The sequence below is a fragment of the Simochromis diagramma genome, unplaced genomic scaffold (genome assembly GCF_900408965.1).
Source record: "Simochromis diagramma unplaced genomic scaffold, fSimDia1.1 OVJJ01000321.1, whole genome shotgun sequence".
NCBI lineage: Eukaryota > Metazoa > Chordata > Actinopteri > Cichliformes > Cichlidae > Simochromis > Simochromis diagramma.
Window position 1 is genome coordinate 4,566,906 of NW_024386772.1, and position 27,968 is coordinate 4,594,873.

A 27,968-nucleotide genomic window follows, 5' to 3' on the forward strand; every position below is an offset into this window, starting at 1 on the left:
CTTGTAGCATGCCATTACAAGGCAAATTGTACATACATATAAATATATCAACTCAAGTTGTTTGTAAGACAAGTGTTCATGCCGTAGTTTTTTTTTCTTTTCATAAAGTTTAATATGGAATTTACTCAAATAAATTGTATTCCTCCATGTCTTACAAACTAAGCCTTGTGTTGCCTTATTTCTTTTTTGCCCCCCAGCTTTTGTAAGATCATTTTACTGTTGCTGCCTTTGCATGGCACGAGTTAATCTATTTAGAAAGCTACTGCTGTCAGCACATTCATCCTGCAGTTCTCAGAGAGCCAGAGCTGTCTATTTACAGTTCGGGGTCATTTTCACTTTATGCTCAGTTGCCTCTCTCCAATAAACATAATTTCAGTTTGCTGGTAGAAGGGTGAAAAGAGGGGGCACCCGGATTTGAACCGGGGACCTCTTGATCTGCAGTCAAATGCTCTACCACTGAGCTATACCCCCTACAGGTGCAATACTGTCCTTTTCTCTTCTTAGTTGTCAGTTCCCTGATAGGTCAAAAACACTGTTCTTGTAAAAAAGGTAGCTTTTTTTTTTTCAGTGCAAAAGAACCTCAACATTGCACTTCCCATCAATAATTTTAAGGTCTGATACTTGCTTTTCATAAGAATTTACTACTATTCCTCCTGAAAATTCTGAAAGGTGCAGCCTTCCAATTTTAAATTGGGCTAATCTGCTCTTCCACTCAGCTTTCTGTGCAGCTGATAAATTTAGATCACTCCCTAGAAGTCACGTTATGACCACTTATGCTGGGCACATGCTTTAAATTTGTCACAGAAATTAAACATGAACTTTTCATTTTGCACTGACCCAAATTTTGAGCGGCGGATCACCACTGGCAACGGAAGCTGGGTTTCCAGGAACTGAGCTTTTTCATTAGTTTTCATGTGAAGAGTGGACAGTTTCCTTTTCACATGTCGGGTTAAGAGGAAGCCCAGGAGGATACTAAACTGGCTTCATCCTGTTGTGCACTATAAAGTTGTCCCGAGTGTGAGACTATCAACAAGGAGTTCTAGTGTGATGCCCTGAGTTCTTTGGCCACACGCGTCATACTTCCTCATCACCTGCTCCCCTTGGCTTTGCAGGATTGCTGTTTTGACACATTAGAGGACATCCAGCTGCCACTGCAAGTGATACAACAGCAAGGGGACATAAGCGGCCTTCCTTTGAGAGACCTGAAAACATCAGCCTAATTGAAAACGGTGCAGAAGTGCAAAAAAAGTTGACCTTGAATGTGAGGTTGGCCAAATTTACATCAAGATTTTTTGCTTTTATACACGTATTCTTACAACTTGTTGATCGGGCCTTAGACAAACAGGCATCAGACTGAGGTGTACAATATTTAGGAAAACCCGTCCTCCTAAATGACAATATATTATATATTCATTGAAAAGCTTAGCTTTAGCGTGTTCTGTTATTTTGAAGTGTTTGCAGTGTTTCATTTGGCATTGCAGTTATTATGCCAGCGCTCGGGTAAGTTACTTGGAAAACAAAAGGAAGTAACTTTGCAGTGTGTCTTTAATCTAAAAAAGACAAATAACAGGAATCTGTGCTTGAAGAAGCCTTTCACAGAATTATAAATGCTTAATAGGTCATTACATTCACCCCGTGGCTGGAACTGAGAGATCATCTCGGCGCACATTTAGACGTCGTCTCTGCGCCTGTATGCGATTGACAGTTACCATCCACTTCAATTGCCACTAAGCTGATTTCCCTTTACGTGCGTCCAGGGTGCGGTTTGTCCACTGCGAGTCAAAATAACTGAGAGAACAAGTCCTTCATTGTTGGCACTTTCAGATAAACACATCAGGAGCGTTACGACACCGTGTGACCACGCTGCTTTGAGAAATAGTCGACACACGTCTGAGGTGAGCGGATAAACAAACACAGAAACGGGAGCAATCAAAGCATTCGTGACCAAAAACAAAACTGTAAGAGCTATATTTAAATGTACATGAAACTTTGGCGTTTTTTGTTTTGTTCTGTGCTGCTTCATTGTGTATATTCTAATATTTTCTCATGACACGCTTGACACGTTTTCATTCACATCAAAATGCCGCAACAGGAAATATGAGATGAAAACGACGCTTTCTCCTACGTCTGCCATAAATCGTCATCCTTCACGGTGTGTGAGACAGTTATTGTACGACTTTTTGATATTTTTAAACATAAACAACAACGACAAAACACTGAACCTAAACCACTCACAGTTGTTACATTTACTAAGTGCATGGTCCTGAATGTACCTATAAATATTTGCAATATGAAAATAATTTCATTTCCAAATAGCTGATTATAGTTTTCTATGTTCAAATCTAAATGTGCAATTCTTACACAAAGTGACTGCAGATAATTCTTCAAACGTGAAACCTCTTAATTCTTTCTTGTCATTTCACTTCTCTTCAAGGACGCCTCCATGTAGGAGCGGTTGGTGTAGCTTTGAGATCCAGTGACTGCTTGGCATGTCCTGTAGATGTCAGTGCACCATCCTGCTCTTTATTGCACAGGACTTTGGGAGTGATGGGATGCTGGAGCACAAAACTACAGCAGCCTTGAGGGCATTGTTCGGTCTGTGCTTGAGAAACTCGAGACACTGTGTACCCTCTGTGATGTGAAAGGCAAGGCATCCCACGCTCCACAGCAGCATCTGAACAGGAGAGGAGGTTTAAATGGGAAGGAAGTACCGATGTGGGGAAAATATGGCTGTACTGTCCAAAGTACCAGGCTGTAGGGTGTGAGGGTCAGTGATAGCTCTTCTAGCTGCCCGGCAGGACAGGATCAGACACATGCCTCTGGATCTCCTGCATTTCTGTGGAGATCTCCAGGTGCTCCGGGAGAGAGGGGAAGCGCTGGGTGCCGCACAGAAGTCCCGAAGGCTCTTGGTCTCCAGAGCAGAAGATCTGAGGAGGAGTGAGGTCGACAGAGGGTAGATGTGGTCGGTCTGCCTCTGGTGACATGGACATGGTGTCATCTGATGCCACAGTTAGATGGATCCCGCTGGACAGGGAATCCTTGGATTTGTGCTTGCAGTCAGAGTCTGGACTCTGGAAAGACAGAGAAGTATTAGTTCATACAAGATTAGATGTATGTAGTGTATAATTTAATTATATTAAATAAACGGCCTGACTGACGTTCTGCAGGACACAAAGGTCAGAATCTTTTTTAGAGTCTAATTTTAAAAAAAAAAGTTTAATATTATGGATGTTTTGGGCTCAAAAAAGTGCTCTGAATCCAAAAGCAAGGAAGAAAGATCCTGCATTAACTGATCTCTTGCTACAGATAATGCAAGACATAAATGATGATTGGGGCGAAAAGGCAGTCTGTTATCTTGAAACCTGGAGATAACAATCATCGTTCGACTTGTAGATTTATCAGATATCTCTGTTATTCTTTTTCCTTTCAGGATTATGGATGTCTTAAGCTCTTATTTTCTTTTTCAACTCTGATGAACTGAATTGAATTGCTTAAATAGTTTTTCTGGCAAAAGTGTCAAAAAAAGTAATGACTATAGAGGAGCAATCTTATTGCACATAGCATATGATAAGTAAAGCACCTGGAGTAGTGAGGCAGTGCTGTCGATCTGTGGTGGCTGCTTTGGAGGGACGGTGTGGATTGTGGGTGTGCCCGTGCTGTACAGTGTGGTGGGATGAGGTGGGTGAGGGCTGGGGGACACAGCGCTGTAGGCCGGAGGCACCGGAGCCATCTGTCTCTGAAGGAGCTGCAGGATCACATTAATGTCTGCAGTCATACGGGTCTCCAGTCTGGACAAGACAAGAAGACAAAGATATATGGCTTCAAGACTCTTTCACACATTTTTTCTTGATTTCTATGATTTGATCCTGGTCAGAACACTTCTATAAAGCATTATGAGTGTTAACACACTTTTCTCTATCTGTCGCTATAGAATCATCACGATCATTCACGTGGAAGCAGGCAGGCAGTTAAAAGAAAACACACATGATGGACATTTTCAGTCTCACCCCTGACCCTTTCTTATCTCTGTTTATTTTGTTCTTACTCCTCCTTTTCTCTCACACACATGCAAAATAGCCCCATGTAGTAAGCACTCAGCTGGAAACTGATATGCAAACACAGAAAGGGTGGAGCTGAAATGCAAACACTGCCTTGGGACAACAGTGACAAATGCATCCACCTCCCTGGGGCCTCAGCACCGGGGGTATAGCTCAGTGGTAGAGCATTTGACTGCAGATCAAGAGGTCCCCGGTTCAAATCCGGGTGCCCCCTTATTGTTTATTTCTTTAATTCTAAAACAACATAAGTCTAGCTTACCGGTTTAATTGTGACTGAAGCAGCTCCAATCGAGACTCTAGCTCACTGGGCCGATCTTCAGCACAGGGTGAAGGGTGAAAACTCGCCCTTACTGAGGATGGCCGCCTCTGGCTGTCTGAAAACTGGCTTGCTCTGCGGTCTGGCCAGTAGCTATACAGGCCTGGCATGTTGATAGGGGTTGCTGCTGTGCAAAAGTAAAAGAACAATCATTTCTTGAAAAAATGTTTGTTAAAATATGCGAATGTATTACTCCACAGTTATTTTTTATTTATCTATCAGTGCTGCATTCAAACCAAAAAAAGCAAATTAAAATGGAATAAAAAATTTACATTTGTGGAGTTTTTGTGTTCTCTGTGCCTCCAAAAGTGTTTTAAGTGGATTTTACCTGAGTATGGAGGTCCTCCAAGGTCTACAGGCGGGCCGAGTCCAGCTGAAGGTCCACTGTGAGGCAGAAGGTTGACTACTGCGGATGGATAGTCTCTGGTATCACCCGCATGGGGGTACAACTCCCCTTTGCTGTGTCCTATGGGCTTCATTTCCTCATCACTAGACTGTGAACATATACTAGCACTGCTGCAGAGGTCTTCCCAATGAGATCCTGCCATTGTTCCCCGGTGGTGGTTTGACATCGAACGTGACTGATCTGGGTAAGAGTCTTCACGATCCATCCCGTCTGTCCACACAGAGTCACAGCACAGATAGGAATAAGACAATAAGTTGATACAGGAGCATTTGGCGTTAGGCCGCGTCCCTTACTCACCTGGCCTGTTTCTCCGACGCAGTGAGCTTCTCCGATGCCTCGTCAGACGATAGCCACATTCAGAGTCCCTGCCTGGGGTTGTCTGGTTTATTCTATCTACCTGATACAGATCAGCTTCAGTAATTCAAAATTACAAACCACATCTCCTGCTTAAAAGAAACATACAGCACCTTTTACATCAGTATATTTAGAAATCTAGGTGAGATCTTTATGATTTTACCACTTAAGATTACCTCTGATACTGGTAACCACTTGTAGCGCTGTGGCACAATGCTTACTGAGTGTGTTGTTCAAATGCCCCAGTTTCAATACTGCCTCTAAACCCTCCTGCACACTTTGCCTATATTTACATGTTTGCCTGGAGGGCCCTCACATTAAGTGCTTTTTCAAACCGTTTAGTTTTAAGTTGAAACGGCACCACGCTCAGAAACCAGGAAGGCTCCAGTTAGCCACTGTGATTATTTCAGGACTGACAGAGTAATATATGAAAAGAAATGTCTTTAATGGACATTTTATACATGTTTGATCACAATTTCATTGTACACATGCAATGACAATAAAGGGCGATTCTATTCTATTTATTGTACTGTTATAAATATTAGTTATAAATAACAAGAAATAACAACGTCATGAAGTCATATGGGAGCATTTTGGAAAATGTAATAGATTCATTTACTTTGAAATGATAGACATGGTTCTAGTTTATCTTCTTGACAGCACTAGAGATCAGCAAACTGGAAGTTCCTGTTTCCAAAAGAGAAAGGCAGGTATTTCTGCCCTAACCCTTAAAAGAAATTAAAAGAAAAGCGTGACCCCACACAAAGTTACACTCAGCACAGAGAGGAAAGGCATAGGGGACCGATTAAAACCGGGGCAGAAAATGCAGTTTTAGCATGTTTATGATGTCATGATGACAACATCTCAGTTGATTTGCTACGTTTTTACTAACAGAATAGAATCGGCGATCTTGAGACATAAATCTATGACTCTAAACTCTAATCACAAGCAGGATGCTGTGTAACAACGCCCCCTGGTGGCACTCACGTCTCTCAAGTTGAAGGTGATCTCCAAATTGTTCCAGAACATGTTGGAAAAATCGGGATACATGTCTAGCACTTCCAGAAGGTCGTCCCTCAGGATCTTGTGAAGATCACAGTATGTCAAAGCCCTGACATCAGCGCTGGATTTCCCTGACCTCTCGTACAGATTGATGGGTTCACCAAAGATGTCATTCTTTCCTACATACATCACAGCAAAAGTAGTGGAAAATTCAATTAGGCAAGCCCATCCTTGTATAAGCAATAACAGGGTAATGTCAGTTCTTTTATTTATTTATTTATTTTTTGTTTAATGTTTAATGCATTATTAAAAAATAATGCACCACAGTGACCTGATCCACAGCAGTACAGCAGCTCAACACAAATCAGTGGTCCCCACAAACACAGGCACAAAGATGTGACCTGTGCAGCCTGGATAAGCCAGTGCTGGCTCTATTGATGATCAATCGCTGTGGAATGAAAGTGGAGCTGTGCCCAAACACCTCTGGCCACACAACACACACACACACACACACAAGTGTGTGCTGATGTGAACTAAGGGCCAATGTCAGTTCTGGCTGTGACTTTGCAGGAAGAGAAAGAACAAGTAAGTGGAAAACAAACAGGACTGCAAAATAAAACAGCTAAAAAACATTTCATAATCAGATAAATATAAACAAATTAAACTGGTTTTACCCAAAAATAGGTGAATTTTTTTTGTTTCTCCTTGAAAATTGTATTCTGGTCATAATTATTTTAACTAAATGGAAAATGAAATGATTTTTCTTAAAGTGTTAACAAGTAATAATAAAAAACTCTTTATTAGCAACTTGCAGCTCACCCAGTATGGCCACCACCACGTCGTCCCTGAGGATCTCTATAGAACCCCTGGAAATGAAGTATAGGGCAGTGAGAATATCCCCACTGTGGACTAGGGTGTCACCCGGCGGAGCGTGGGTGGTCTTAAATCGCATGGCCAGAGCCCGCAGGCAGCCTTTGTTAGCACCTCGAAAAGCTTTGCAGTTCTGCAGCAAGCTGCGGTTCAAATGAAGGCAGATATCAGCTTGCAGACACTCAGGGAAACCCTTTAAAACCTGCAGGAAGAAACAAATGGGACACAGGAAATCTAACTTTGTCTTCATATTATGTTTCTTTTTTAAGCTTCTGTAACATAAAAAAAGAAGTAACATGAAAGCACATGAAAAAGGTCTGGAGGGGAGAGAAGGGGAGCAGAGTATCAGATTGATGCATGCAGGGCATAAAGGATGAGAGCTACAATTGATAAGCTATTCCCTCATTGAATTGGCAGGCACTGATTCTGCTCTTGCGCTCTGGTTAGCAGGGATGTCCCAAACAGCAACATGACGCACATCACATCTGAAAAGTGGGTCTCTCTATGAGACACTGGAAACAATGAATGTCTGTAAATGAAGAGGGGGCACCCAGAGTTGAACTGGGGACCTCTTGATCTGCAGTCAAATGCTCTACCACTGAGCTATACCCCCATGAACACAAAGATGCCCCTAAAAGTCTCTGAAAACGTTTGAAATAAAATGTGTTATAAAGGTTTTATTTGAATATTACGAAAACTTTTTTTTCTGGGAGCAAGTGCATCAAACAAAGCCTGGATTTGTACTTATTACTACTTTTAAGAACTACATGACATTAAAAGATCACCACACAAAAACTGGGCCATTGCAACAGCATAGAATACGGCAAGCAGCCAGTGTAGGTCAAACACAGGACATGCAGAAAAACTGGTTTGAGAACTTGAGGACAGCAAGTGTTTCTATAAATTGTAACACATTATTTGTACTTCAGTTAGGTGCTTTGAACGTGCACATTGACGTTTGCACTTTAAAAGCATGCTCATAAGGGGAAGGCAGCAGTCAAAGTTTTTTCATTTCCTTACAGCATTCATGTCGATGCCGTTTGTGTAGGACCAGGCATGTTGGAAGTACTCCTCCAGCCTTTGTCTCAGACCTCCTGGGATCTGATGGAAACGTATGAACTCCTTGACCCGCAGCATCTGGGTGTGGTAGCGGGCCGTGCCTGAGTAAAGTCTCTGAATGATGGCTGATACGTTTCCGAATATACTGGCATACATCAAAGCTGCATGGAACAGAAGGCAGAAACAATTTACTCCTGGGGTTGTGATAAATTTGATTATATTTCTCCTGTCTATCTCTGTACCATCAAAAAATAGGCTAGCAAAGGCTGTATGTATGCTCAGGATGTACTGGATTTATGTAACCAGTACAAGTTGTTCTCATAAAAACAGGTAAGAGCTTGGAGGACTTATTTTACCAGCTAACAAACAGTGACTGACCTAATTTTTTGACATGATTCTCCTTGAACTTGCTGATTTGTTTGACATTATCTTTGTAATTTTCCTCATATTAAAATGAGGAAATATCACCTAAGTGACTGAATATATGCAAGAAGAATTGAATTAGTCCAGAGTTTCTAAGATGAGCTTCAGAGTTAGAGCAAAATATTCTGGATTCTACTTCAATGATTCGAAGTCTGAAGTGTTGCATGTTTCTGATCCTTTTCCTTTCTACTCACAGCCGATTAGCATGACACAGATGGAGAAGATCTTCTCTGGGTTGGTGTTGGGTGAGACGTTGCCAAAGCCCACACTAGTCAGGCTGCTGAAGGTGAAGTACAAGGCTGTAACATACTTGTCTTTGATTGAAGGGCCAGAGGCTGGGTCACTGTCATTATAGTATTTCCCAATCTGGTCGGCCAAATTGTCCAGCCAACCAATCTTCATGCCACCGATGCGGGCAGAGCCATGACGCTCCACATTACCGATGGCGTACCAGATACAGGCCAGCCAGTGAGCAATGAGGGCAAAGGTGCACATAAGGAGGAAAAGAACAGCAGCTCCATATTCTGAGTAACGATCCAACTTCCTGGCCACTCGCACCAGCCTCAGAAGTCTGGCCGTCTTCAGTAGTCCAATAAGAGTGGTTGTTTGAGGCTGTTGAAGACAGATAAGATTTAATGTTAGTGCTATTAGCAGACTTTTATACGTACAAAAAATAGCAATGAAACTGAATCTATGCAGAAATAAACTATTTACTGGTCAATAAGCTGAGCAGTCAGTTTTAGGTTACATGAGGGCACAATGGGATAGCCAGACTGGACATTTACCATGTGTAACTCAGCGGGTTTTCCATCTTCTTAAAACGCATATAAACACTTCTAATTTGTCCATAATGCTTCCAGCTATCCTGCAATAATTACTCCATCATAGTATTATAAAAATATCAATTTTACATAAACTGGTAAAAGGAAAAGGACATCACAGATAAAAGTTTCTCCAAACCAAATATAGCTACATTTGTAGCACAAAAAGCACAGGCGCGTTAGTTGGTTCACTTAGTAAGAGTTAAAAGGCCAAGAGCTGCCACTCATAACAGCAGTGCCATGGCGCTGGGGGGGTTGTTCATGCATTTTGAGTTTAGTATACTTGTTTATTTAGTTGAGTTTTGATTGGTATTTGTTTTTTGATAATGTCAGGGTTTGGAGGCTACTTCTGATGGCAGTTTCTGTTAAGGCTGAGAGTTTGCTATTTAAACATAAGTCCTTGTATTTTGGTTTATTTTCCTAGCTTTCCTTCATATTTCTCTGTGCCAGGCTGCTGTGTGTGTCAGTGTTGTGCCTCTTATTTTTTACATGCTTTGTTTTGCTTCTTGTATATCATTATCTTGGATATGCCTCACTTTCCTGCTGTTTCCATTTCCCCTGATTGCCCTCTGTGTGTATAAATAGTCTTCTCTCCCTTACAGCGTTTGTCAGCGTGTCTACTTATCCACCCCAGTCTGTTCCCGAGTTACCTGTTTTATGTCCTAGTTGGTTGTATTTTGGGACTTTCTGTATTTGACTTTAATAAAAAAAGTTGTGTTTTGAGTAATTTTCCAGTTTTACTGCAAAACTGTAAAAATCTGTTACACATAAAGGCTATAAAAGGAGACTTTTCATTTAATCTTTTGTCTGAAACACAAAGTGATATTCCGATAGCTTTCTCACCTCCTCAGACCCAGAGCGAAATATGAGCAGGTCAAAGGGGATGGCAGCAACTATATCGATCAGGAACCAGCCCTTGAAGTAGTGCTGCGCGATGCGTCCCGGGTGGCTGACCACCTCGTCGTTATGGTTCACATAGGTGGTTCTGAAGTTGATGAGGATGTCCACGATGAACATGACGTCCACCACAAGGTCCACCACATTGAGTGGGTTGCAGGTGTAGCCGCAGATTCTTCTCTGTGTTTCTTCTTCCGCTTCATTGAGAAGGAAGGCAGCAGAATATGGCGTGAAGATGGCCGTGTAGATGACCAGCAGCAGGATGACCCAGTCCCATACTGCTTTGAAGGGGCTGTAGTGAAGGATGGTCCATTTGTGGATGCGCGGGGCCTGGAGCTTGTACTCTGGCAGCACGTCAGCTCCGAGGGATAACACCTGATAAGAGGCCAATGGGATACAAAGGAGGTTATTAATAATGGAGGAAAGATCAAGGCCCATAGCCAGAAAGTCTAATATAAATACTATATAGAGTACTTTATGAAGCATACAATTAAAACAGGAAGAAGGGGGAGGCGTGCACATTAGCTAATGTCTGAGACGAGAGTAAAGGAAGTAAGTGCACAGTTCTCACAAAGCAAACAACTATCCTTATTCAAAAACAATAACTTAATTCTGACATAAAAATGTGAAATGTTTTTGGTCTGTAAGTCAGCATCTTAAGTTATCATTTAAACAGCTTTCACTGCGGTTTAATTATTAGAATTTAACAATTTTCAGGTTTTATCCATAAAGCAATATTTAATAAGAAACTTCAATTTTCTCAGTTAAAATGAAAATGATGTTCTTTACAAAACAGCCAAAACTCATTTCAGTCATTTTTTAAAAATTCCAACATACTGATAGTGCCTTAAAAGAATTAAAGAGAGAGTTAAAAGGGTGTATGTTAAAACAGTCTGGTAGCTGTTGCTGACCAAGTAAGACGAAGGTTGGGGAAACTGAAAAACAAGCAGAATTTATTGCAGGAACATGGTGCACGAGAGCCCAAGAATAACTGTAGTTTTCATAATTACTGTTAGTGCCATCTCAAGTATTTACAATACAAGCTGCAAAAATCCATAAGGTGTAGCAGTACTGTGATAAATAGATAGACACTGGGATACATTAACCACACCCCACTGCACCCTTAAAGTAAAGCCCAGCATGTCCTTTGATAGTGCCATGCCACCTCAGATGATGAACTTCATCATGAACACGGCTTTAATTTATAATAAATGGTGCATTGCTCAAAATATTCTAAACCTAATATTCTAAAACAGCAAGAGGTTCAAAAACAACTCTGGACTCTTCTTTCAGAGTGGCAGAAAAGAGCAAAACACAAATCCACTCATATGTCGAGTACCATTTACATGCAGACCAACACAAATCAGAAAATTACCAATGACTGAATCAGTGATGAGTAAGATCCACTGACCGGTACAACAATAAGAGCTTCCATGTCCAGGTTCTCATCCTGGCGTCCACAGCAGCAGAGGAGGCTTCTCCAAACTCTCTGCAGCCCCACCTGCCTTCTTCCCCATCTCCCTTCCTTCATCACTTTCTTCCAGATAAATATGTTTGCTGATGACTGCCATGAACACACATCCCAGCTCCTGCCTTCTTCTATCCTCTCTTCAAATGCACTTAACCGAGCCAAATCACTGTCCTTTTTAGAGAGTCCACTGCAGCCTCACCTGCCTCCGCTGCACCACGTGATTGCCACGTGACCCTTTTCTGCCAGCGATCTGATCAATTTCAGACTGGAATAAGTGCTGGCATCGACTGGGCTTCATGCAGAGGAGTGATTTTAGGTAATTTCTGTTAATGGAAAGGTCAGCTCTATTTGGCCAAAATGGCTTTGCAGAAATCAAAGTGCTTTATTCTTTTAATGCACTATAACTGACATTCACATCTACATGAACCACAGAGAGCTAAACTGCTGTACATGCTGTTGGGTTTCCATGTCCTTCTTGTCCTTACAAACCCTTTGGCGGTTAGACCGTCATTTACATTTCAGTTTGCATAATTATGTTGATAGCCATCATGACAAAAGAAGCTGAACTTGTATGGCAAGCACACAGATCAGTGAGAAATTAAAAGGGAAAAGCTTTTGGTGTGCTATAGCTCAAGTCCTGAAGCCCACTGCAGGGAATGAACCATATTCACCAAAACAGCTTCTTATCTGGTGTTTTGATGAAGAGAATGTGGTGTAACCCTGTGGCCAAAGATCTCCCATATGTATCCAGCTGATAGATGGATACATATGATGTGCATCTTATTTATATTTAACTATTAAGTGATCCCTCCCCTCCTACTGATGGAGATGACACTGTAAAGCTTGAAAAGATCTCTCTCTTTTCTCTTAATTCGAGCTAGAAATGTTTCACCACAGGATAAATCTGATGACTCAGAAGAACATTGCATTGATTGATACATGAGCTATCCATCCAAGGGGAGAAGTGCACCCAGAAAAATGTCCCAACAACAAAACAGGGCCCTTGGATCTCCACAATTCGAGAGTTTTTCCTTTAATTTGTCACATATTGGTACAAGAAACCAGTAAACCCATCTTCCCTTGCAAAATATAATATATATTTAGACTTTTTTGTTCGTTGAGGGGAAAAAAGTCTCCTCAAAAATGCATTTCCCTTCCACTTTCCCAGCTTGAAAGAAAGCAGTGTCCATAAATAGTCAAAGTAAACTTTTTCTCAAGACAGAGTACTATATATAAAAAAGATGGTCATTAGGAATAACCAAGGTTTCGATAATATTTCCAGTAAAGGGATGTTGGCTGCTTCACTTGCTTCATAATTTGGGTTTACGACCAACAAGACAGCGTTCAGTTTGGAAAACAGACATAAATGGAAGAAAGTGCACAGAATTTATTGAATTCTCCATCTAGGACAACAAACTGTGACAACCTTTTGTGTGTAAGCAACTAACCACAGGAGCTGAACAGATGTGAAGAGACAACACAGTAATGAGAATGTAAACACATGAGCAAAGGTTCACTCATCCAAGAAAGGTTACGTTATTGATGTCCACCACAGCTCTGTTTAATGATAATGATGACCAGACAACGACAGGCACCTCTAATTTGCACGCTACAACTCTCTGTTGCTACTCTGACTTTAAAGTCATCATGGGAAGAGATCAAGCTGATACATTTCAAGCTGTACTAGATTTAAAAGACAGCAGAGCTGTAATCAGAGAACACGATTTAAAATATATATATCATATAATAGTAATAATCCAGCATATATATATATATATATATATATATATATATATATATATATATATGAAGAGAGAGAAAAAGTGAGAGACATGCATATAGATATAGATATATATATGAAAGTGCTTCTTCTAAGGTATTCAGAGCAGAAATATAAAATATTCATAATATTATGACAACTGTGGATAAAGCAACAATGCAAAGCACAAAACATTTTAAATATTTTAGTTCAAAGTTTACACAGTATCTATAAAAAATAAGTAAAGATAAAATTAAGCCTTTAAGATGTGAATATCACATTAATAGAATGCAGACAAATTTGAAAGTGCTCTAACTCTGCACAGTTCTCGTGTAATCTCTTTGTGAAGTTACGTCACTTTGACATGTCATCAGCTTAACTTGAGTCAAGTGATCATTTCTAAGTCGTGGAGATATATTCAGTGAGCTGGAAGTTTGAGGTGGAAGACGACTAAAGATGGGGTGAGGAAGAACAGGGAAAGGAACACTGGCAGCTAACAAACAGGAATGTGGAGCTGAAAAAGAAATGGAGTTTTGAGGGTAACTGCAGAGAGCATGAAAGACCCGGTAAGGCTGTACTCACAGGCTGAAGTTTCTGCTTGACGCTCATGCTGAAACACACACCACAGGGTAAAAAGCAGGACAAGACTACGACTAAGAGAAAGAAAGAGGGAGACGGGAACTCTGTCCGTCAGTCTGTGTCTCCCTCCCTTCTGCTCCTCTCGCTCTTCCTCCCTGATTGTAGCCCTGCCCTCATCATGGGATCCTCTTTCAAGCACATAAAAAGTGATGGATGATGGTACCTGCCTCCTGTGTGATGCTCAACAAGTAGTAATTATTGGAGAAAAAAAATCAAAGGTGGTTGTGTTTGGCCTGACAATAAAAAGCTAAACAGCTAAATAAATTTTAAGCTCTTGACTGAAGTAAAATTTCCCTTTAGCTCTATACACTCTTTATAGGAGGTGAGATTTATTGTCAGTTGCTGGGGAAATAATTATAAAAGCATTTGCGTGAATTGTTTGTGAATGCAAATACATTGTGCGTGTTTGCTGTTTTGGTTTTGTTTAGTATTTTTGCATATGCAAATTATTATCTGAATTAATGTAGTGTATGTGAGGTCTTGTCATTTTGTGAATAACCTTCCAATCACTTTTATTATATTTTCAAAAAATAAAGGTTTACGGTAACATTGCCCTGTCTTTTCTCCCCTCTGAATTAATGTAATTCTTTTTTAAAAATATTTTTTGCAAAGTCTTGTAAATGAACTAATAAATTCCATTAAAAAACTCAAATAACCTCATATTCAACCCTGATATTTGGAAAATATATTTACACATTTTTAACTGCCTAGTCTCTAAGACGCCTTGTGAGGATGTTGTTCTTTAGAAGCATGCGTTATTTGGGTGTGACTGCTTCAGAGTTCAATCAGATCTCAAACGAGCATGTTATCAACCTGTACACACACATTCATGGAGACAAATACTAAAAAAATAGCTGTGCAAACCTGCAAAAAACAGAGCCACACTCAGTTAAAGCTGCAACTATCTCCAAATTGCCCTGTTGCAAGATCAGTCAACGCCAGGGGGCGCCACATACACACCGACACACAGTACTAGTTACAGTGTGCTGAGGCTCTTGTACAGTTATCTGTCTTTAACAAGCCACAGTCTATAACCAATCGCAGTGTGCTTTGTGTTATGCAGACAAATCAATATGAACAAAGATCAATGACAACCATCATGCCTCTTTTTTTAACTTGCCAATCGAAATTCAATTATAAGGGCAGCATAAAGAAAACATTCTATGCATAATGAAACTGGGGCCACAGAGAAAGGCAATATGTGCTTTAATATTTATTACAGTACCTGTAGAAAACTCACAGTCAGTAAAAGACCACTGCTGCAGTTCACATGGCAGCAGCCGTGATCACTGTGACGTTAGCCTGACCTTCTTGTCTCTGAACTCAACATTATGATACTCAAGCAAGTTGGTTTAACCGGACAAAAACTCACAGCGGTAACAACACGCAGTTGTGATTTAGTGTCTGACAGAGGCACAGAGACCAAGCCCACTGCCCTCCACTTCCATTAGTTCCAGGGGCCAAGGTCACTGGCAGCGTCAAGCCACGAGTGCCGCTCAATAGTCTCGCTCCCTTTCATAAATCCAGCTAACCAGCAGGACTCCTCTCCACACTCACAGGCAGCTGTGAGCCCTACATACATCCAGGCATTCTTCATGTACTGACATTACATAAAGAAAACACAGCAATATGACTACACAGAAGTTTGGAAATAACTTCCATTTGCATGTGCAATTAATGAAACCTTTTTTTTTTCATTTTTGAATGTTGAAGAAAAAGTTTATATTTCTATAAGACAAAGACATATTTTCTTTATTTGGATGCTTGACCTTTGTGTTTATAGAATTTAACCCTAAAAGGATTGAACAGTCATGTAGTTAGGAGGGATTTTACTGTTATGGTTCATATGTATTTAAGTTGTGTACATGAGTGGTGACCAGGAAGGGAAACACCTGAAACCTCAGGTGCACAAACTCTGACAATTTTCAACAAAGTAGGTTAAAATGTTTTGTGCATTGTTATGTATTTGAAAAAGAAATATGTTTTCACATTCATAGAATATCAAAAAACAAAACAGGAATAGATTTAATTAATTGTAAATAAAGCAGCAGCAATGGATGGATGGATGGAAATGCTTTGAGTTTATTTAATGTTGTATAATCTTCTTCATCAAAGCACTTTATCAATCTAAAAACAACTAAACATCTAAGACGGTGTGTGGTCTGCCAGCAAGTGGCATACCAAAGAGATTTATTAATCTTTATTTTTATTTTTACCTTCTACCTTCCAACAAAAACAAAACAAGACTAAAACAAACCTCCCTGACAAGCAGACAAACTCTGTCTGTGTGGTTAAACAGAGGAACGCTTACTTTCTAACCAATCTTGTTCATGACGTCAGCTAAGCCAAGATAACAGATGAAGTGTTCAGCCAGGCTTTTCGAGAGGTCTTCTGTTTGTGCAGTCACTTTTTCCAGGACCACAGAAGCTACGTTGCTTGCATATAGAGTCAGAGCCGGCTGTCAATACCACAATCACTCCCAGTGCAAAGAAGCAATATCTCACCACCACCACAGCAGCACCATTCAGTCACAATGCAGTCACATGAGGTCACAGCACTGTGCAAATGCACAACTAACATCTCCTAAAAGGTGGTATCCGTACTGAAATGTTTATTCAACTTTCTAAGTAATTTATTAAACTTCACAAAGATCAACCGAGTCATGGTCGCTTAAATGCCCAGAGGCAGATTCAATTGGGGTGAACTGCAACCAAATGTAATCAAATCACTTACTGTGAGTTACTGTGTGTAGTTTTATAGCCTGGATTATATAGATTTGTGGAGGAACTAATAGATGAATCATTAACCCAGATTTTAAAAAAAAATCATACTGTATATTAAATCAGCTGACGCTCTAAATTTTAAAGACTTTAATGAATCAGATAATTAAAATCTTGTAAAATGTTACAAGTCATGAACCATGTAAATAGCTTACAAAACACCTCATAGTGAACCCATAGCTCCTATATCTGATATCCTGCTAAAATAACAAACCAGCCACTCCAAAAAAAAAAAAAAAGATAAATGGGACACAAACAAAAACCCTTCTTTGGTCAGTTTGGCTGAAAAGAGGCTCAACTGACCATCCTGAAAGCCTCTCAGATAAACCGGTTAATGTGATGCACTTAGGGAGCCCAGCATTGCCTTATTTTCTGCTTTATACCTGAACAAACAGGCCTTTGCATTGTTACAGTCATAAAGAAAAGCTTTGTCATTTTTTCTTATGTTCAATGTAACATTCGTAGATCCATTTATACTTACTAATGGCAGCAACCTGCTGTGCAGCGTGTCTAGTGCGGCATGAGACCTTCATCAAATCTATTAAAAATATTTAATAATTATAGTAATTTTAATAATTTAATTATTACTACTAGAAAACATGACATACTGCTGTACAAATAATAATGCATTTAAAAAATATTTTGGCATCTATAAACTGCTTTTTTTAATCATTGTTCATGTTACTTACTAACATATGACGTCACCACAGTGAATTTTAAAACTATCAAATGTAATTCAAGTGCAAAGCTATAAAGCATCAAGTGAGGTTTTTGAATCAGCTTCAAATATTATGTCTGCTGCATTTGTTTACAAGGGCTCAGGCCTGACCTCACCATGAAACTGCCTGTGAGCCGGCAGTTCGTTTAATTTTAAGCTTCTAAAAATGGGGGACTGTGTATAAAAATGACTGCTAATAATAAATAATTTATCCTGTACTTTTGTAAAAAACCAATCAAAGCTGAAACTGTGCACTTCAATCACATGTACTCATCGTTTGATTTTAAATCACTTGTCATGTATAGCGGCAAAACTGCAAAAAAAGAAATTATCGACCTAACTGTATTTTACTGGAAATAACGGTTTCCCTTCTTGGTTATTTTAAGGTATTTTCCATTGTGGTCCTTCTTTCACTCTTGTGAGGCAGTTTGCCAAAATATACACAGAGACACCGTGGTGTGATGACAGGTGGCTGATGAATGTGTTTTGCTGCTGGTGCCATAGATGTCACACCTCAGGTGAGATTATTCGTTCACGCTTTCACCCTGTGAGTTCGGATGTCTCGCGTCTTCAGTCACCCTGAAGCATGTACCATTTATAGACACCTTTGACTGAACTATCTGACAGAAATATGATGTTAATGATCATATTTCTTTTTTTCCAGTTAGAAACATTATAAATTTCTCTTTCAGGAAGAGCCAAAAACAGCTAAAAATACACCTGAAAATATTAATTACTCAGTTATTTATTGCTGTTCCATGTATTAGCTTAAAACAATAAAAAATGCAGTAGTTTAACACAACATTTTCCAAGCAGAAGATGATACAAGAACCAATTCTACCAGCCGAAGTCTGTGTCACTGATTCCTTTTCTGGGACATAAGTATTGTAATTTTGAACATTTTCTTCCTTTTAGTGTTTCCTACCACTGATTGCTGTTCAGCGGCTGCAGACATATCTGCTGTTGTGTATTAACCAAACAAAGGGAAGAAAGGAACGCTGGTCCCTTGTTATTACAGTCATTTAACAATTTGGCCAATCTCACAGGTGAGAAGCAAGTAATTTCTGGCAATTTCGCCTCTTAAAGATCAGACAGCAATTTGGTTGATGTAGCCAATTACTGAACAAGAAAATATATATGCAGCCAGCAATGTGAAATGGAAAATTTAAGACTCTGGTGATGACATAAAATGAGTGAAGATGAGCAAAGTGCAAAGAAAACAGGCATTTATTCTCCCTTTTTTCTCTTGAGATGGTAAAGAGCAGCTTACCTGTGTGACCTGAGTGACCTTCTCTGTGACGTTCTGCGTTCGGTCTTTAATCTTGCTGGGTGCAATGATTTCAATCTCAGTTGGGGAAGGCGGTCTCATTCGGTCAGAGCCGAACGTGAGGGTAACCTGTGGGATGCGGCCTATGGTTCGATGTCTCATAAGGTCTGAGTCTGAAGTGGAGTTCAGAGTATTGGGCTTGAGATCTACAACACAAAACAACAGCATCAGCAGTCAAGAAAAAAAAAATCTGTGGAAGAGTAGATTGAATAGAAAACGGGAAGAGTATGATTGGAACCTGTACAAAAGAAAACGTTTCCTCATGAAGTATTTCCCCTGAGAGCGGAGGTTAATAGATGTGCAGTGATGAGCAATTTTAACACAAACCCAATCACTGACAGAAGAATTGATTATCGTATCTCTACTGGAATTTTTATTAGGCAGCTGCACAGAGGGACGCTCTCTGTGTTATAAATATCAGAGCAACAATCTGACATCAACAACCTGACAAGTGCCGAACTGGTGAGAAATCTGTTGAAAGCTGTTACAGCTCAGCTGAAAAAAATCAGTTTTGATTCTGATTAGTTTGCAGTTATGTGTTTTAGGATATGCCAAGGACATTTTAAGCTACTAAACATTTAATTCAACTGCATTTAACTTGATAATACTAATGATTTGATGTGTCACCTCACTTTCTAATCTGATATAAACTTCCTTTTCTTTTTTCAGCTGCTCCCTTTAGGGGTTGCTACAGCTGATCATCTGCCTCCATGTCCTCTTTAATGGCATCCATGAATCATTTCTGTTGTCTTACTCCTTTCCTCCTGCCTCGTAACTCCATATACAACATCCTTTGTCCAATACACAGCCCTCCTCCTCCTCCTCCCCTAACCATTCTTTGCACATATTCAGATCATCTCAGTCTTGCCTCTTTAATTAGGTTTTCCAAAAACACTCACCCTGAGATGTTCTTCTGCTGTACCCATTTCTAATCCTGTCCTTTCTGCACACTCCCAATGAAATTCTTAATATCTTCAGCTCTGCCACCTCCAGCTTCACCTTCTGTCTTTTGTTAGTGTCACCATCTTCAAACCGCACATCACAGCATTTCTCACTACCATCTTGTGAACCTTGCTAACATCTTCTGTCACAAATCACCTTTGACTTTTTTCTCCACCTGCTCCACCCTGCCTGCTCTCTCTTCTTCTACTCTCTTGTCCACTGTCTGCTGCTTTGGATGTTTGACCCCAGGTATTTAAACTCATTTGCTCCTTGCATCTTCACTGGTACATCTGTCTTCCTCTTATTCACACACATGCATTCTGTCTTGCTTCTCCCGCCATTAATTTTTCTACAGATCACAATGTCATCTGTGAACATCCTGCCTGACCTCATCTGTCAACATGTTTGCCACCACTGCAAGCTTGTTTCAAGTCTGAGATCCTACTGTATCCCAAAATAGCAAATAATAGACACGACTTGTTAGAGATCCCTTTAATACCAGCAAACCTTCCAGCAGATCTCACAGTGAAAGTGTTTGTTTGTATGCAAACCAAAGTGGCAATAATAACAAAGGCAAATTTATGTCTCAAAGCAGGTTTTTTTTTAACAGAATAAAAGGCTAATGAAGAAAAAAATTTGAACTGCAGTTCTGTGTCATTTTCTGAGTTAGAGTCAGAGAAACCAGCTGTGAAAAGTGCTTTTGTGTGATTTAATTTATTAGGATGCTGCTTTATATTCCTGTCAGAAGGTTAACCTGAAAAAAAGTTAAACACACATTAAATTCCACTAACATCATAAAAAAAAATATGCATTTTAAAGACTTCATAGTTTCTTTGAGACACAAATACAGCAACGATAACCTGATGATACTCTTACTAATTCTATATTTTATTCACAGCTTTAGTTTCCCTCTGAGATGCCCCATCAGACACTCACTGCTGTTAGTCCGGGGGTCTCCAGGCCGACTGTTCCATTCTGCCCTCATGCCATCGATGTCATCCAGTGACGAGGCACGTCGGAGGCTCCGAACACTGTCCCTCGAGCAACTTCGAGGTAATGTCCCTCGGGGGAAGGCATGCATGGGGTCCAGTCGATCTGTCAGAAGGGAGCGTCGTTTGGTGGAGGGCTGAGCTGCCGGCGATGGGGGATCCATGTCCTGTTCTATCAGAGCCTCCGTCTCAGACTGCATACAGCTTTCCTTAGATGGGATCCGAAACTCTTTCAGAGGGACTTCCTCGCTGTTTGGCTGTCAAGGAAGGGCAATAAGGCACAAGCTACTTTGAATATTACGTAAATGAAGGCCATGTGTCTCTTTATAGTTCAAACAAATAATTACACACCATATCTGCTGGTTTTTGGCTTGAAATGCTTTTTTTCTCTTCTAAATGTTTTCTTAAAAACGTTGTAATATTTCACACTTCACAAATGCTGTTCTGAAACAGAGAGGAATGTCACCTCCCTGCCAGCACGTAAATGTAAAACAGTCCCAACATGTCAATTTATCTGATTCAGTACAGTTCCAGTGTCAGGTAAGGATACTGGCAGGAAATACTTTCATACAAGGTGCCATTCATCAAAAGAGAGAACTCTAAACACAAGTAAAGGAAAATTCTAAGGAGAGAAAGATAAACAGACCAGTTGCTTTTCCCCCTCATTCTTCCATTTGGTGTCTTTTTGGGCTGAGAAACAAGAACTTCTGCTTCAAAAACTTCTCTCTGCTATTTAAGGTGGTTCGTATTTAACTATTAGAACTGCATATAAAACTAAAATTGTATATATAGCACTTGAAAGGCAAATCAAAGACTTTGTTGTTACTATAGTATGTAGAACATTTTGATTAGTGCTCTTCATGCATGATTGAAGAACAGTAGAAGCATTGCAGGCATAATATGTCAGTAAGTTTTAAAATTGTATCATTGCAAATGTCATGCCTAGGAGTCACAGTATGACATATTATCTTTGTACAGATTTTTTTCCACTGCCAGATGTGTTTATGTATTCCAGCAAAATGCAAAGCATGCATTCATGCAAATGGACTGCACTGCATGCATGTGTTATTCACCTGCAGGTAGTCTACTACCACTCCTTCAAACTGATCTTTTGAGAGTGAAGGTCGTCGCATGGATCGCAGCACCGGCAGCCTCATCTTCAGCCTGCGATTCTGGCCTAAAGAGAAAACTTTATCTTCAGCTCACTTGTTATCGAAGTTCAAAATGTATTCAATTCAACTTTTCTGCTTTAAAATATCCAACTTTTCTGCTAAGATAAGACAGTAGTGCACATTCTGACCAATATGATGAGAAAATCAAGACTAATTACACACGTTAATTTCGAATTTATATTTACAGTTGCAGAATTCACAGGAAAAGAGAAAGACAGAAAAATGTTTAACTTCTATAAATGTGAAACACAAACAAAACATGCAGTATGCAGTGTGAAAGGCTTTACAATAGGCCCATCCTTGGGTGATTCTCTGTCTGAGAGCAGTCTTCTTGTGGGAGGGATCGATGAGCTCCTGGAAGTCAAGGATGAACATGATCACAAGGCCTTCTTCATTTTTTACTGGAACGATTCCCACAAGGCAGGGTCTGCAGGTCCCTATTGACACAAAAGATAAGAAACAGCAGCTATACAGGGGGCACCCGGACTTGAACCAGGGACCTCTTGATCTGCAGTCAAATGCTCTACCACTGAGCTACACCCCCTGTTGGTAACCTAGAAGTTACTTCTAAAATGTGATCAGCTGAAGGCTGGCCTAGTTTAACGAGGTTCTGTTTCTAAGGGAGGTCACACAGGAGAAAGCAATATGAGCAAAGGAGAAAGAAAGAAAGGAATCATTTCAAAAACTGTGGAAGCTAAAAAAAAAAAAAAAAAGGCTAAATGAGCAATACTTCTGTCAGGTCTGACTTCACTTCACAATCAGTGAGCTCCAAAAATAGAAACAGGAGAGAGGGCAGAACGGACAAACACACACACACACAGTGCATGCATTCACTTCCATTCATACATTCACCCTGAAAGACCTTGAACAGAGATTTTGTTTGGAGGTTAAGAAAAAAAATCGGCCTGTGAGCGCTGTAGTCTTGTTCTGAATCACATTGCAATCACATGTTCAGATTTTTTCCCCCGGTCTGTTCAGCCTGGGAGCACAGTGGGAAGCAGGGGAACAAAACAAATGGATGCTTAGTGGATTTGATCTGGCACACAATCCCATTCCCATGACAACAGCACTCTAAACTCCGCTCCTCATGCCCAAATGGCAAAAGTTATAACAGACATGTACTATGAATGTCCTTGTATAAATGTAGACAGTAAATGTATGGTTTATAGTCGATAACTGTCATTGTCTAACTCATGCTCACTCATGTGTGTCTACCTCAATTCCTTTGTGCCAGAAAAAGATGATAAAGAAAAAGAGATGATGGAGGTTAAACACAGACCTCGGCAGAGGACAGTGTTTCACTGGCATCCCAAATAACTTGGAATAAACAGGAAATTAAACTTTAAAAATAAAAGTAAACGATGTGCAGCGAATCATGCATAGGACTGATGAGAATACAGGCAAGTATGAATTAAGGCTACACCAAAAGAAGCAGGTTTGAAGAAGTGATTAAGACGCTGAGTCTGCCTGCCTAAATATAAGCCTAAATATAAAAGCATAATCTGGCCATGGTGACGGATTCGCAAGATCAATGGGAGTCCAGCAAAAGATAGCAGCTAAACTCGGATACCTGCCAAACATAGTGGTCTGAGATGAATAAAGATGAATAAAGAATCTCCTGAACTACACAAACTTAAAGGGAGACGATCTTTTACTATCTGCTTGTTTTGATTGCAAAAATTATTCACATGAAAATCATCTTTGTGCATCAGATCCAGACATTTATCATGATGAATTATCAAAATGAAAGGACTAGTCTTGGAAAGCAGGAAGGATGTTTTAAAACAGATCCAATCGAATGGCTGGTGGACTGAGGTAACATTCTGGATTAAGATCTCTGTAACAAGGTTTCTTATCAGAAGATAAAGGATAAACTAGTTGAACATATGGAGGATTATTTGGACTGTTCTGATAACAATCAAGCTGTCAGCAGGCCAAATCTTGTGACAGCCAGAAGACTCTTTTCATGAGGTTTCGAGCTATAAATGGGCTTACTCCAGTCATTTTCCCTCCAGCTCCGTTGTCTTGTTTTTGTTTTTCGCGTGTCTTACCTTCCTTAGAGTAGTACAGGATCTCCACTTTGCGCTCCTCAGACCCAAGCAGGGCCTGTCCCAGCTGGGCCAGGGAACTCTTCATTGTGCCAGGACCCACCAAGAACTGGCAGGTACAGGGCTGCTGCATGATCTCTGCTCTGGTAAAACCAAACATCTGGCAGAAGCCTTCATTGCAGTAGATGATGCCACAGTTCTTCATCTGGGCATTGGCAATAATAAACTTGCGATCTGAAGGGAGGAACACAGTGTCAGTTGACAATTTATAAAGGCAAGATATCCATGTGGCAGTACAACGACCGCCCATTAAAGCTGGGTTAGAAGCAACACTGATAAAGCCAATTTCTTGCTTATAAATATTAATAAACTTTCTGCTCATTAAAGGAGAAATAATATACTGCATAGAGGTTTATAAATTAAGCTTAGCCATGACTATCTCACCAACTAAATTAGCCTTTTACTTCGCAGAGGGTAATGACACCTGATTCCAGTGATTGCACTTATGCCTGTCACTGAAAGATTGAAAGAGATAGTTTGTTAATGCTGACAATTAAACTGTTTACACTGTTTAAGATTTAATTTGATTTAAAGATGCTGAAGTGCAGACTGTTGTGGATACGCATGGACTTCACGGCCCACAAAGTCTGTTCTTCCTCCTCTAGGCATGACAATCAGCTGAAGTGGAACTAATGAAGTCTACTTTTCCATGGTGCTAATGTTAATAGCGTCACAATTCCTCCCAAGGGATTGAAAAGGAGCAGGTGGGCACTTCAGCATAAGGGTATTTGGAGTATAGCACATGGCGCCAGGTAACTTATGGGAATCTACAGGTTTTGTAGCCTGTGTATCTGACATTTTTTAATTACATCATTACATTGGTATCAGCCACTTGCCTATGAATATATTTTATTTGTTTAGCAAGGCTACCTAAACAGTAAAAATATTACATTTCCAGATTTACATTGTTTATCAAATACTTTTCATATCTTAAAAGTACAATCACTGTACAGTTGATATTTTTGCCACCAGCTTTGATTTGTATTAAAAATGTTGCCAGTCTGTCTTTTAAGAAGGTCAGTACTTGTGAATGTAACACCTAGCTTACATTTGAAATAGTTCTGTTCATGAAAACACAATATTAAGATCATTTTACATTGAAATTTCATAATAAGATAAACACGTGACAGTGCGACAAAATAATAAAATAAAATAATGCCATTAAAGTTGAGATCAAATCTCTAACTGCATGGTAGCTGCTGGACTTCTCATCAGCTAATGACACTCACTGGGGCGTTGACCACCACCATCAGTGATCTTTCATCATGGGGGAAACACTGTGGCTGTACAGTGTCAGTTACAACAATAATGGTTCTTCCTGGTCAGTCAGAGCTTTGATTCTGAGTCTCTCAGAGTCACCCTGCTTTTCATCCCTAACAGTAACTCCAAGCTCATATGTTCTTCAGTGCCTAGTACCGATGAAATGAATGATACTGTTCGTGGCAACAGAAACACCCACTGTCCCAAAAATGCTGCATGACAGGGAATTGGGGCAGTTTTGTTCGAAGGCTGCTAATGGAGGAGTTGAACGATCTGAATGAAAAGTACATACATAACCTCTGTCGCCTCTCATTGGCCTTTTTATTACACGCTGGTGAAACTGGGTTAAACAGCTGTTTCCTGCCCACACAGATGAGAGCAGGGGACTCTTCTCTTGGCCCCTCTTTTTAATATAAACGGGTGAGCTCTTAGAGTGGAAAAGCACATTCTGTCCAAAGTCATTATCTGGGGCTCAAAGCAAAAACACTGATCGTCACACCGTTGCTAAGCAGCACCACTGTGGCACGTGCAATCACCTTATCGTGCACGTGCATGTGACTGCGCGTGCACACACACATACACCTTTTTGGGATACAGTAGAGGCATTACATAATACGGGTTTCTTAGGGGATATTGGGAGATTCAAGCATTACTGGTCCTAGAGCTGATCATACTAAAACAGACTGAGAGTTGTCAGCAATCAACTATTTCTCCATGTATGGTCAGCATCTAATCAGGATGGCAGGGTTATTTTCAGTCCTGTGTCAACACGCTGCTAGTGGTGAGGAAATGTACTGATTATGGCACATGAGATATAATGTGGCATGGTGTCTTTCAGTGTTTTTGTTTTTAAACTAAAGTAGCATTAACAAAGATTTACAGGCTCATGTAATAAGTGTTAAGTACAGAAAATGGATGAAGGTAAAACTGGATACAAATAATGGTCAGGTCAAAAGAAGACAGCAACATATGTGTTCTATCAGAGGCCTTAGTGGTTTCAGGGAAAGGGATTTTTTCCTCTCCAATAAGTGAGAGGTGGTCTCTTCTTCCAGCCAATGGAACATGTGAGCTAATGGAACACAATGTAAGTCATAAGGTGAGCTCTCACAAACAAACTCACATGCAGGTGCAACAACCCCGCAAACATAAAAGCAGCAGCTGGGTTCTGTCAGCATTGCTGATACAGATAAGATAAGATAAGATGTGTTAATTTATTATAATATAAAAAGCCTGTCCTTCTACCATCTGTTCAAGCAATGAGACTGACCGACAAACAAACACAGACGTGTGAAAAATAAAGCAAACAAAACTATACCAACAAGATTTAACTGGATACACTAACAGCTCTGAAATAAATACAGGCTACCACTCCTACTGATGAACTAGCTGTCAGAAACACTTTCCCCATAGACAAAGAGCGCAGTTATCCCTTTTAAAATAGAGAATGTAATTAATTCAGCGTAAATTAGAGTTCCCCCGTCTCTGCCATCTCTTTCGGATTTATTTAAAGCATTTGCGAGCTAAACCATCGCAGCAAAAACCAGTCCAAATGTTTAAAATGGGAAAACTAAATATGTATTTTGTAAAACGTTTGGAATCTAAATATCACACCCTTTGTTCGGACCTCAACAGCAGCACAGACGCATAACTGAAACTAATTTCATGTGCACTTACTTTGCTCGTCGAATTTCCTGATGATAGTATCCAAGTAAGTGTTCTGGAGCGCAACATGACCGCGTCTCACGGGCATTTTGATGCTGAGAGAAAACACTTCCGACACATGAACCTGAGATAAGTAAAAAAAAGCAAAGAGATTTGAACTGACGCCAGTGAACAAAAGGGTCCGCTTCCACTTGGAGGGCGAGCGTAAGCAGCAGATTTTGGCTTCCCTCGGAGCCTGATGGTGAGGGGTGAAGCGCCGGAGAATGATGGAGAGGAGGGCTGGTTGCCAGGGCAATAGCAGATGCAGGATGTTACACGCTGATAACGTGGGGGTAAAAAGTAGACTAGGATACAACAAAAGCTGTATGAAACCGATTCGAAAGTCTCCTCCTTAGTGAGGTTACCTGTTGTGGGACAAGTTGTGAACAAAAGCTGCAGAGCGCAGAATCCGTTCGTTGCTTTATAATCGCTGCATTCTCCCTCAAGTTTTGGACAATGCGCGATAAGGATGGCAGTGAAGAAGCTCCCATTAGCCCGATCCCAACCCACTCCCCTTGCACCACCCCCTGTCGCCCATCAGCAGCGTGAAGGCAGAAGACAGCGGAAGCATCAGTTATGTATATATAAGTATTTAAGTCTCTCTACATATATATTAGATATACCTTAGAAGACATACCGTATGGAATTTTAAATCAGGGAAGAGATCCCATAACATTACTCATTAGCATCACTGATGGCTTGTACTGTCAGTCAGGTTAGAAGATATTTGTGATGAAAAGCTATGAAGAATTTGGTTATTAGTAATCCTGGATATCCAAGGTTGGTTGGTTTTGTAATCATATTAATTATTTCTTCTACATTTCTGGCACCTTATTCCTTAGGCACTTTAATCTTTTATCTAATAGCTGTTTGTACTTTGTTTCTCATTGAAGTAA

General features: G+C 40.2%; 1 protein-coding gene and 4 non-coding genes across 6 annotated transcripts; 1 reads left to right on the forward strand and 4 right to left on the reverse strand.

The window, feature by feature from the left end:
* Window positions 1-97: 97 nt before the first annotated feature.
* kcnh6a (potassium voltage-gated channel, subfamily H (eag-related), member 6a) lies at window positions 98-27,580 on the reverse strand. Of its 2 annotated transcripts, none has more exons than XM_040044119.1 (17): window positions 27,438-27,580; window positions 27,046-27,157; window positions 24,055-24,285; window positions 22,291-22,440; window positions 21,905-22,008; window positions 20,779-21,088; window positions 18,844-19,046; window positions 10,153-10,581; window positions 8,683-9,100; window positions 8,027-8,226; window positions 6,956-7,208; window positions 6,122-6,315; window positions 5,078-5,177; window positions 4,703-4,990; window positions 4,318-4,498; window positions 3,581-3,788; window positions 98-3,071 (listed from the first exon to the last, which is right to left on the reverse strand). In XM_040044119.1, exons 1-17 carry the CDS (start codon window positions 27,561-27,563, stop codon window positions 2,784-2,786), a joined length of 3,795 nt encoding a protein of 1,264 aa, XP_039900053.1. In that variant the 5' UTR covers window positions 27,564-27,580; the 3' UTR covers window positions 98-2,783. The 2 variants fall into 2 exon arrangements, with proteins under 2 accessions (XP_039900053.1, XP_039900044.1); XM_040044110.1 differs by having other exon boundaries at window positions 4,318-4,501.
* On the reverse strand, window positions 400-471 carry trnac-gca. Its single transcript has one exon. It is a non-coding gene; the product is annotated as a tRNA-Cys (tRNA).
* Window positions 4,201-4,272, forward strand: trnac-gca. The gene has a single exon. It is a non-coding gene; the product is annotated as a tRNA-Cys (tRNA).
* Window positions 7,548-7,619, reverse strand: trnac-gca. The gene has a single exon. It is a non-coding gene; the product is annotated as a tRNA-Cys (tRNA).
* Window positions 22,476-22,547, reverse strand: trnac-gca. Its single transcript has one exon. It is a non-coding gene; the product is annotated as a tRNA-Cys (tRNA).
* Window positions 27,581-27,968: the final 388 nt, after the last annotated feature.